Source organism: Carcharhinus amblyrhynchos, chromosome 9 (genome assembly GCF_965287045.1).
Source record: "Carcharhinus amblyrhynchos chromosome 9, sCarAmb.v2.hapA, whole genome shotgun sequence".
NCBI lineage: Eukaryota > Metazoa > Chordata > Chondrichthyes > Carcharhiniformes > Carcharhinidae > Carcharhinus > Carcharhinus amblyrhynchos.
In genome coordinates, this window is record NC_137332.1 from 3,455,317 (window position 1) to 3,467,985 (window position 12,669).

The 12,669-nt window shown below is 44.1% G+C and overlaps 1 protein-coding gene across 1 annotated transcript in view; it reads left to right on the forward strand.

Annotated features, from left to right (window-relative positions):
• Window positions 1-728: 728 nt before the first annotated feature.
• Window positions 729-12,669, forward strand: part of msh4 (mutS homolog 4) — a 95,186-nt gene continuing 83,245 nt past the window's right edge. The window contains exons 1-3 of the mRNA XM_080196449.1: window positions 729-1,075; window positions 4,886-4,950; window positions 11,868-12,062. Coding sequence (XP_080052575.1) covers window positions 729-1,075; window positions 4,886-4,950; window positions 11,868-12,062 — 607 coding nt within the window. The remainder of the gene's footprint in view (window positions 1,076-4,885; window positions 4,951-11,867; window positions 12,063-12,669) is intronic.

The following is a 12,669-nucleotide window of genomic DNA, read 5'->3' on the forward strand; positions in this document are numbered from 1 at the left end:
GTTTAGCATAGCCAATCCACATAATCTGCACACTTTTGGACACTAAGGAGCAATTTAGCACTGTCAATCCACCTATCCTTTTAATGTATATTTATGAGTCAGAAGTAAGGCTTACATTAACACTGAAATGAAGTTATTCACTTAGAAGTGTGACAGGGGATTTCATAAAAACTTATAACATTTTGACAGGGTAGATTCAGAAAGAATGTTCCTGATGGTGGGGGAAGCCCAAAACCAAGTAAACCTTCACCCAAAAGATGGTGAAACTACCACTGAATGCAATTGAGGCCAAAATGTTGTCTAATTTCAAGAAGAAATTAGATATAGCACTGGGGGCTAGCGAGATCAAGGATATGGGAGGAAGGGGGGATTAGGATATTGTATTTGATGATCAGCCATGATCAAGATGAATGGCAGAGCAGGTCTAAAGGGCCAAACGGTCTACTCCTGCTTCTAGTTTCTATGTTTCTGTCTGGGAATCTGATATGAGCCAAGTGAGAAGTTACTGTAAACTTTCTCAAACAGTTGAATGACCTCCTTCTTTGGGCAGGATTTATGTTTCCCATTAGAATCCCTACAATACAAAAGGAGATTAGGCCCATCGAGCCTGCACTGATCCAACGCCAGGTCCATCCCTGTAACCCCAGGTACTTAGCCTGCCAGTTCCCCCAAAGCGGGGATTCCCTCTCCAGGTTGTAACACAGTGGACACGCGGTCGCGAAGTGCGCATGTGCGGCTGGGATGTCACGTGGCGGCAGGGGCGGGGCTGCAATCACGCGTGCGCAGACTCGGCGGTCACGTGCGGCGCGGGCGGGAAGCGGGCGCCATCTTGTCTTCGTTCTCGTTTCCCGCCCGATGTTCGCGGAGCCTTCCGCCGCCGCCAGCACCCCCGCCCGCCTGCCGCGGTATGCCTTCGGGCTACTGGAGACTCCCCGCAGCGCCGGAGCAGGAGGCCGGAGCGCCAGCTCTTCCACCGGGAGGCCGAGCTCGGCTTCGGATCCGGCCCCGAGTCACCGCGCTCCCAGCGGCTTCACCCCGAGCGGCGGTTCGAGCGGCAACAGAGGCCGGAGCCGGGGTGAGAGAGACCGAACCCCCACACCGTGAAACACCGCTCCCCCCACACCCACTCCACTCACCCCTCCACCCTCTCCCACACAAGCCCCACCCTAACACCGTCACACTGAGCCCCCACTCCCCAGGGCCCCAGTCCCACCCAGTGGGAACCAGGGTGAGAGAGACCGAACCCCCACACCCCTCTCCCCCCCCACCCTAACACCCCTCTCCCCCCCCCCACCCTCACGCCCCTCTCCCCCTCCCCACCCTAACACCCCTCTCCCCCTCGCCCTAACACTCCTCTCCCCCCACCCTAACACCCCTCTCCCCCTCCCCACCCTAACACCCCTCTCCCCCTCCCCACCCTAACTCCCCTCTCCCCCTCCCCACCCTAACACCCCTCTTCCCCCTCCCCACCCTAACACCCCTCTTCCCCCTCCCCACCCTAACACCCCTCTTCCCCCTCCCCACCCTAACGTCCCTCTTCCCCTCCCCACCCTAACGCCCCTCTTCCCCTCCCCACCCTAACGCCCCTCTTCCCCTCCCCACCCTAACGCCCCTCTTCCCCTCCCCACCCTCACGCCCCTCTCCCCCCCCACCCTAACACCCCTCTCCCCTTCCCCACCCTAACACTCCTCTCCCCCTCCCCACCCTAACACCCCTCTCCCCCTCACCCTAACACCCCTCTCCTCTCCCCCCACCCTAACACTCCTCTCCCCCCACCCTAACACCCCTCTCCCCCTCCCCACCCTAACACCCCTCTCTCCTCCCCACCCTAACACCCCTCTCCCCCTCACCCTAACACCCCTCTCCTCTCCCCCCACCCTAACACTCCTCTCCCCCCACCCTAACACCCCTCTCCCCCTCCCCACCCTAACACCCCTCTCCCTTCCCCACCCTAACACCCCTCTCCCCTTCCCCACCCTAACACCCCTCTTCCCCCCCACACCCCTCTCCCCCCCCACCCCTCTCCCCCCCCACCCTAACACCCCTCTCCCCCCCCACCCTAACACCCCTCTCCCCCCCCACCCTAACACCCCTCTCCCCCTCCCCACCCTAACACCCCTCTCCCCCTCCCCACCCTAACACCCCTCTCCCCCTCCCCACCCTAACGCCCCTCTCCCCCTCCCCACCCTAACGCCCCTCTCCCCCTCCCCACCCTAACGCCCCTCTCCTCCCCACCCTAACACCCCTCTCCCCCCCCACCCTAACACCCCTCTCCCCCCCACCCTAACACCCCTCTTCCCCTCCCCACCCTAACACTCTTCTCCCCCACACCCTAACACCCCTCTCCCCCCATCCTAATGCCCCTCTTCCCCCCCCACCCTAATGCCCCTCTTCCCCCCCATCCTAACACTCCTCTTCCCCCCACCAACATAACACCCTTCTTTCCCCCCACCCCCACCATAACACCCCTCTTCCCCCCCCCACCCTAACACCCCTCTTCTTCCCCCCCCAACCCTAACACCCCTGTTTCCCCCCCCCCACCCTAACACACTCATACTGAGCCCCCACTCCCCAGGGCCCCAATCCCCCCCACTGGGAACCAGGGTGAGAGAGACTGAACCCCCATGCTGTGAAACACGCCCTCTTCCTCATTTGATTCCTGTAGTTCTACAAGTTTATATTTCAAATGTCTATCCAGTTTTCTTTTGAAGCCATTCATTGTTTCTGCTTCCACCACCCTCATGGGTGGTGAGTTCTAGGTCTTTGCCAGTTACTGCACAGTACTCTTGCTTTTGCTCAGAATTTTAAATGTGGCCTCTAGTTCTTATGCCATCAGCTAATGGGAAGAGTTTTTCTTTCTCAACCTTATGTATACTGCCATAATCTTGTATACCTCTACTAAATCTCTGCTCAATTTCCGTATTGCAAGATCCAAGTCATTTATATGTAGCAGAACAAAGATATCCTAACAATGATCCTTGGGGAATATCACCTTCTAGTGCATAAGAATAATGCACTAAAATTTGTTGCTTAAGCCTTAAACTACTTTTTAAAAGCCGATTGCTCACTAATCCTTCTAGTCCACAATTTTGTTAACCAGTCTTTCTGTGATATCTTGTCAAACACTTTATTGAAGTCCATATCAACAATATTTACAACAATACCTTCATTGACCTCTGTTACTTAATCAAAAAAATCAATTGGATTAGTGTAGGGTTGCATGTTAGTTGATTACATGATTTGATGTTGATGTCATAAGGATGTGTGCAGAGGTTGTTCCGTTACTTTCAGTTTGTACACTACTTTGTACTACTACAATAAATCTATTGTTTGAATCTATGTGTATGAACCACAGCCTTTTCATTTGAAACCCATAACCCGTACCACGGTTAGAACATTTCAAAAAGAAAATAGGTGACAGGCTAGGATTGGTTTCATTGAGAACATCGAGAAAAGTTGCTAAGTAGAGGAAAAAGGTAACGTGGGTCCTCGCACTTTAAATGTTAGAAGACTGGGGAAATGCCAACAGAAGGATTAAAGTGCTGGCATGAAGACAAGAGAAAAGGTCTCTGTGGTTTTAAAAGAGAGTTTTATTTTTTGATCAGAGAAGGTTGAGATTCCAAGCAGTATCTGGCATTGTTAAGATGATGTATGGTTTGCTGCATTGCTAGGTCATTTTAAAAAAAATGAAGTCAACAGCCTCCAGGATTAAAAAGGGGAGTACCAGGAAGACAATAAAACAATATACTGAACAGTTGCAAGTTACTAGTGCCTGCAAGGGAATGGCGGGTCAGTTAGAATCTATGGGCCCTTTCATTGAAGAAAATGAGTCATGGAGTTCATATCCAGAGTGTTTTCGGTACTTCGTAAAAGTGAATAAAGTTGAAAATGATTTACTTGTACCAGTTTTTCTCAGTACAATAGGAAGTAAAATCTTCAATTTACTCTGGAACTTGGGTGAACCAAAAACTATGATGACAAATCATAAGAACATTACTCCATTCCATTGATCATCATGGAATGATTCAGGTTCCATTGAAGGAATCAAATGGAAGGCAAATTCATTGCTCTGTTAGTGATAACCTCAGAAAGGCTGGCATGACAGTTTGTTTGCTAAGTCAGAAGATTCTCTTCATTGTTAGTGGTCTCCACAAAGAGGCTAACCAAAGAAGACTGCTTACTGAATATGCTTCGATGATAAAGACAGCACAAGACATCAGTGTGAATGGAACAGGCTTCACAATTTTGTACAGGAATGAAGATCCACAAGTTGGGAACTGCCTCTAGCAAGTCAAATGGGCTATTCAGTGAGTGAATGCTGGAGCAAGGATAGTGCAAGAATTGTGGCAAAACGCATCACATTGCAAAATCTTTTAGGGCAAGACCAGCTTCCCCTGAAAAGAATCTTCAGAAGAAGAATCTGAGTAACAAAGACGTGTAAGATGCATTCTGCAAAAATGATTTAACAAAGAAAATTACAACTGTGAGAAAGAGAATATCCAGAAATGTAATAAAATAGGATCATAAAATCCTTGGTGTAGAAGGAGGCCATTCAGCCCATCAAGTCTGCACCAACCACAATCTGATACAGTCCGCAGCGCCACATATTTACTCTGTTAGTCCCCCTGACATTAAGTGGCAATTTAACATAGCCAATTAACCTGGCTATCTTTGGACTGTGGGAGGAAACCAAAGCACCCAAAGGAAATGATGTAGAGCTTCAACTGAACGTCTTATCTGTGCAGGATGAATCACATAGATTCTAAGTGATTCCAGAGTTAAGTGGAAACGTATTAGGATGGTGGTTGATACTAGTGCTGCTGTATCTTTAATTCCTGAGACTCCCTATTAAAAAAATTTGATAATATCTTCCTTTTATAACCAGCTGGTGTGATTTTAAGGACATATACAGAAGAGACTGTGCTGTTAAAAGGTTACATCATGGTCAAGGTAGGATTGAGTGGACAAAGAATGGAATTGCCTCTCCATGTGGTCTGTAGTAATTTTCCAGCTCTGGAAGATCATGGTTGGAGAATATACAGCTTAACTCGAGTGCTATCAGCAAATTGGTCAATGTCAAAACAGACATACAGCACCTTCTGGATAAATAAGAACACATTTGATGAGACAATGGGCTCAATGAAGGGAATTCAAGTGTAACTTAAGATAAAGTCTAATGGTCAACCAAAAAATCTCAAGGCAAGAATGGTGCCATATGCAACTTGTTCCAAAGTCGAAGAAGAATTACTACGGTTAGTTAATAGTGGTGTGTTAGAACCAGTTACAGTGAGTGACTGGGCTACCTTCATCGCGCCTGTCATGAAACATAGAATCCTATGGCTGGTTCATTTCATATTTGTGATTTTAAAATAACCATAAATCTCGCGTGTGCTGATTAAAATTTGCTTTTTTTAATTGAAGATTTGTTTGCTAGATTATCAGGTAGGCAGATTTTCAATCAGATTGATTTTTCACGAGCATATTTACAGATGAATGTAGTCGCTGAATTGCAACCATCTTTACTCATTAAGGTCTTTTCGTTATAAAAGATTGCATTTTGGAAGAGCATTGGCACCAGCCCTATGCCAAAGATTGATGGATCAGATTTTCATTGGTCTCTCTGGTGTACAATGTTACCTTAATGATATTCTAATTACAGGTCTGGTGAACAGGTGCACTTGAATAATTTAGAAACAAAATTTGAATGTCTTCAAGCATATGGCCTGCGTATCAAGAAAAGTGACTTGCTGATGAATTATTAGCACTCTGATGATACTTTATAACAGTCTGCAGAAAAAATTGGTGACCGTCTTTGCAATCGGGTAGCAACTGAGGACAGTATGCCTTTATACAGCCCAACGGTCGATGATCATTAATAATGTTAAATGATGACCATATTACAATGAAACCTTTGTGCATCACATATTATGCTTGATGATTCTTTTTCTATCTGAGCAGTTAGATTCAACACCAGTCAGAGTACACAAAACAAAAGTTGTTTGTCGTTCTTCTCTCAACAGCATAACATGAGAGACAACTGTCCCTGCTCCAAAAGCATTGCAAACAAGCAGCAATGGTAGCTTTGGATTACAATGAACTAAATACTTAAGACTTCTGCAAAGCATCTCTGTCACAGGCAAATATTAGAAGAAGTAATTGATGGCATCCGTTTAATAGTTCAGAAACATTTCAGGAATAATCTCATGATGGAGGAGGTGATGGATATGGTACTAAAAGGAACAATATCTAGAATGTATTGTATACATCTTGATTCCAAACCATATGTGTCAAGAAAGCTTGATTTGACCATTCAAGTTGGGATGTCTGTTGCGGAGAATCCAAGTGATCATTCCTCCTAGTCTGCGTAGAAGAGCTCTTGAACACGTAGGGCATCCTGATAGAGTCCAGATGAAGGAATTAGCAGCTACTTTTGCTGGCCGGATCTGGATGCTCAGATTGAAGAAAAAGTGCATATGCAGCAAATACACCACCCTTGACTCATTTACATCCTTGGGAGTGAGCTAAAATGCAATGGCAACAATTAGATGTTGATTTTGCTGGTCTGTTTGGGGGTTACATCGTAAAATTATAGAAACCCTACAGTGCAGAGGGAGGCTATTCAGCCTCATTGAGTCTGCACCAAAAACAACTCCACACATTTACACTGCTAATCTCTTTAACCTACACATCCCGGGATACCAAGGGCAATTTAGCATAGCCAGTCAACCTAATCTGCACATCTTTGGACAGTGGAAGGGAGCCGGAGCACCCGGAGAAAACCCATGCAGTCACCCAAGCCAGGAATTGAACCCAGATCCCTGGAGCTGTGAGGCAGCGGTGCTAACCACTATGCCACCAAATTTTTTTTTAATCATAATTGATGCACACTCAAACTAGCCAGAAGTTATTATGCGATCTACTGCAAGTGAACAAATGTGCTAACATTTTTGTAAGATCTGGTAACTGGAACAGTTTGTTAGCAATAATTGATCACAGTTTACAACAGTTTCAGAATTATCTCAAAGGGTATTCAGCATGTAAAATCCATAACTTATCATTCGTTAACCATTGGATGAGCAAAAAGATTAATACAATGTTTGAAACATTCTTTAAAGGTTTCAAAAGAATAGGGTTTTTATCATGTTGTATGAATAGCTTTCTGCCACCTTATAGAACCATTACTCATCAGATTACACAAAGTTCACTCTGCATTACTACCTTGAAAGAAAAAGTTAAGAACTACGTTTGATTTGTTATTACCTCCAAAAACTTCAGATAGTAGAGCATTAACAACATTCACAGGTTGCCAGACAAGACATGAGGAGTAAACAATGCTCACTTCAACAAGAAGATTGAATATTAGCGCATAGTTATGTCACAGCTGAGAAGTGGATTCTTACATGCTTTAAACTGAATGATGAACTAGTTTGGCGATGCCATTCTGACTAATTGTTGTCACCTATAAATGATTTTTCAGAATCACCTCCAGAAGTGTCAACATCTTTATTCCCTTCTGTGTGAATACTACTACGTAAGACTTTATTGAACCTGGGTTGCCTGATCATTGCTCTATACCATATGATAATGATGTAGAACTAGTTTGAAGAGAAGAATTGTCAACTGAAATTCCAAATCATACTTCTAGGGTCAAGGATGGCCAAATTCCATTAAGTTGCATATAACCAAACAGGAATTGATGTCATCCTGATCAACATTCTTATTGACTATGTATAATGATTAATGCTACATAGTACTGTATCTAGAGTATTATTGAGCCTATGTATAACGTCATAGTAATTTGTTGTCGTGACCACAGATGTAAAGGGGGAGGGATGTTATATAGTGAAAAGGGTTGTATGTTTTCTTTAAGAGCTGATCACATGATTTGTTGGTGGCATCATTAGGGTGTTTGCAGAAGCTGCTGTTTTACTTTCTCTCTGCACTCTGTACAGGCAAGAATTCCCAGAATAAATCCGATGTTAGTTTGAATCTACCTGTACAAACCAGTTTATTCTTTATGAAAAAGCCCCACAACCACAAGTATAGCTAAAACAATTAGTCAAGTGCAAACTAGCTTTTAAAAATACTTGCTGGCTCTCTCTTAACTCAAACCTTTCCAAAATACCTGTTGATTTCCTTCCCCTGATTATAGTTTACAGAACCTTAATCACCATAGTCTGACTGACCTGCAGTGGCTATGACTGTCCTTACATTCTTTTTTACAATTCCTGAACACTTTCCCCATCTAAGCAAATTTGAAAGATAAATCGAGGCCTACCACTATGTCCACACCTGTGCTCTAGAGACCCGCAATGGAAGCTACCTGGACAAGTTACTTGTCTACCCTAAGCACAATACCCTTTGCAGTAACATGGCCATTTCAAATCTCACATAATCCATTACTTCCACTATTATCCCCACTTCTATTAATATTTTGTCAGATTCCTCTTAGTAAGCATCAATACGATTCTAGCCTTGCCCTGCATCTCTAAGCGCAAATCACTCACTTTGTCACTAATGGAACTCAATCCACCTCTTCCCATTTAACACTGAAATACCAGTGGAAGATCTGTGGGTTGCTTTTTACTTCATCAGCCATTCTACTCTCATATGGTGACACAGTGGTTAGCACTACTGCCTTACAGTGCCAAGGACCTGGGTTCTGGGCTTGGGTCACTGTTTGTGCAGAATCTGCACATTGTCCCTGTATCTGCATGTGTTTCTAGGTGCTCCGGTTTCCTCCCACAGTCTGAAAGACATGTTGGTTAGATGCATTGGCCGTGCTAAATTCTCTCTGTGTACCCAAACATGCACCAGAGTGTGGTGAGTCGGGGATTTTTGCAGTAACTTCATTGCAGTGTTAATGTAAGCCATTTGTATCCTTGTATATTAAGTGTCCATCCTCATCATTTTTGAGCCACATTTCTGCTATTGCATTTACACAAGATTCCAATGCTTCTATTTGTGCTTGTAACTCACCAACTACATCATATTCAGCACAGCGTATTTACACACAGGCATGCTAAAAACGTTTATATTTATTGGAACATCAGATTTGGAAGTAGGCGTAAGCCATTCAGCTCTTTGAGCCTGCTCCTATTGTAGTCTTAATATGGCACTACTTCTTTCCCTAATAAAGTCCAATACTCTCACTTTATGTACTCTATTTCTCTCCTTCTACATGCTGTTGTTTAAGCGCTTCCCACCCACACTAATGAACTTCCCTTGAAAGGCATTGGTCCCACTTGTGTTGAGATGCAACTTGTCGCTTTTGAATAGGTGCCTTGTGTCCAAGAATTGGTCTAGTTTTACTTTGGACTTATATCCTGGCAACTTATGATCCTCCAGTTCTTTCACTCCATTTTTGGTGGCTGTTACTTCATCCTTCTTGATCCTAACTTCTGGAATACTCTGCCTAAATCTCTCCTCTACATCTTTGATAGAGAATCATTCAGCAAGACAAGCCAATTCTTTGACAGAGTTGTGGTATGAACATTATATAATTTTAAATTGAATTTATATTATATATTTATGTGTTAAGTAAAAATGGTTTGACTTCCACTTAGATTTTGTTTATAAACTTCTGCGTGTGAGTGTCTGGTCAAAAATGTTTCAGGTCTTCTGGGTTTGTTTGTGTATGTACAGTTTTAATGAGGGTTTATAACCCCTGAAGTTTAAGAGATGAGTTGAAAATTCAGTGATTCTGGAAAATAAAACACCAAAGTAAGAAGCTTTACTGTTGCTTAGCAATAGTGACCCAGGGTAAAGCGGCAGTAATGACAGGAGTTGTGTGAGGGGATTTCAGAGTGTGCATGTCAGAGAGAGAAGACAGGGATTGTAAGCTCTCTGTTACCTGCAAATTTGTTCAGTAACTTTTCTCCATGGCTTCTAAATCAAAATAACAAGTTAGGATCTGTCAAGCCAGCTTTCACTCTGGGATCTGATTTGTCCAATATTAACAGCAGCTGGGATTGTAATGGTTGTCCAATTTAGCCTTGCTCTCCAACATTTTCTCCATTTCCTTCCAAATTAGTCCTCTTCGAGTACATGTCTACCATTCAAATGAATCTTCTCTGCGTTGGAAGATTGCCTATTTTGAAGCTGGAGGGAAACCTATACTAGGTCTCAGTGTCTTAGTGCAAATGAAAGTAATGGGCAGAGTAGCTTTGAAATATTAGGGGGAGATGGTGGAATGGTGATAATGTCACTGGACGAGTAATCCAAAGACCCAGGCTATTGTTCCGAGGACATGGGTTTGAATATAAGAACATAAGAACATAAGAAATAGGAGCAGGAGTAGGCCAACGAGCCCTTCGAGCCTGCCCCGCCATTCAATAAGATCATGGCTGATCTGTCGTGGCTCAGTTCCACATTCCCGCCCTCTCCCCATAACCCTTAATCCCCTCTCTCATCAAAAACCCATCAACCCGCGTCTTAAAAATATCTAGCGAGGCAGCCTCCACCACTTCAACGGGCAGAGAATTCCAGAGATTCACCACCCTTTGAGTGAAGAAGTTCCTCCTCAACTCTGTTCTAAACCGCCCCCCCTTTATCTTGAGGCTATGCCCCCTAGACCTACTATCCTTTCTGAGTGGGAAGAGTCTCTCCACCTCTATCCTATCCATCCCATTCATCATCTTATACGTCTCAATGAGATCTCCCCTCATTCTTCTAAACTCTAACGAGTACAAGCCTAATTTATTCAGCCTCTCCTCATAGCTCAACCCCCTCAACTCCGGCATCAGCCTAGTAAACCTCCTCTGCACTCCCTCCAAGGCTAAAATATCCTTGCGTAAGTACGGCGCCCAAAACTGCACACAGTACTCCAGCTGCGGCCTCACCAATGCCCTATACAGCCGCAGCAAGACCTCCCTACTTTTATATTCAATCCCCCTTGCTATGAAGGCCAGCATCCCATTCGCCTTCCTGACCACCTGCTGCACCTGCAAGCTGGGCTTTTGCGACTCATGCACAAGGACCCTGAGGTCCCTCTGCACCGTCGCCTGCTGCAGTTTTTCTCCACGTAAGTAATAATCCTTCCTACCATTATTCCTACCAAAGTGGACCACCTCACACTTGCCAACATTAAATTCCATTTGCCATTTCCTGGCCCATTCGCCCATGGCAGCTACCATGGCAGCTGGTGGAATGTAAATTCAATTCGTAAGTCTGGAATATAAATCTAGTCTCAATCATGGTGGCTATGAAAGTATCATTGATAGTAACAAATACCCATTTGGTTCACTATTGTCCTTTAAAAAAGGAAATATGCCATCCTTACCCAGTCTGACCTACCTGTGACTCCAGAAACCACAGAGATGTAGTTGACTCTTAATTGCCCTCTGAACTGGCCTAGCAAGCCACTTATTTCAAGAGCTATTAAGGATGGGTGATAAAGGCTGGCCTTGCCAGTGATACCCACATCCCAAGAGAGAATTTTTTAAAAATTGGGAAAGTAAACAGAACAAGGGACTGAGATGTCCACAGTTGGGATAGGGTAAATGAAAATTTCACTCTCAGAATATTGATGATAGCTGACTGTGGAATATTCATGCATGGTCCCTACAACAATAAATAACTTCCAAGTGAATTTGGGGATGTAGGAGTACTCCTGAGTGCATTACATATATAGTTAAAAATCTTGTTAATAGTAGTTTTTTATTTGATTTTATATTCAATAAAGTTTGTTTTGTTAAGTGAAATCTTGTGCCATAGATTAAGCCCATCCTAGTTTCTGCTCATGTGTTCATTGCATTTTGCTTCTCTGGGTGTCTCATTAATGTTAAAGCCACGATGTAAGTTCTTTTATATAAATGCAAGCTGTTAGTCATTCTACTCATAATAATCTTCCTTGATTTTTGTTTTAGCAGAATCATACTTTGGTGATAAAAGTTCAAATGCTGGGAATCGAAGCCTGTTTACTGCTGCCTCGGCACAGAGCAGTTCTTCATTGAAGGGTTTTGATGAGGCCAGACTCGGGAAGACACCTGTGTCCACCAACAGCAGCAGTCGCAATGCAAGACCCACTTGCAAACTTCGTACTCCCCAGACGGGTCATTCAGGTTTACTAATAATGATCTTAATTTTTATCTTTCATCAACAAATAATTCAAACATATTCTTTCTCGGCCCCACTAGTTTGTTGCCATCATTGTCATCAAAGCAAATGTGGAGAGTGAGTGATAGAGACTTTTAATAATTTCTGTTCCCCTGTTCTATTTTAACTCACCCTATAAGCACATCCTTCTATATCTTTATCTAACCCTACCTCTTCCAGCGACCTTCAGCAGCCCTGGGGTGAATGAACCTTCTACATCTATACAAAAATAACGATTTTCTGATGGTGTCCTGGCCGCTGTCGCAGATTGTTGCAGTTTCACCTTTGTTTCTGTCTACACTTCCTACTGCCCTTCACACCCGGACATACTCTCTTCTACCTTCTTCCATTGGGAGAAAGATACAAAAGTCTGAGGTTATGTACCAGCTGACTCAAGAACAGTTTCTTCCCTGCTGACATCAGACTTTTGAATGGACCTACCTCGCATTAAGTTGATCTTTCTCTACACCCTAGCTATGATTGTAACACTACATTCTGCACTCTTTCCTTTCCTTCTCTATGAACGGTATGCTTTATATGGCATGCAAGAAACACTATTTTTCACTGTATATT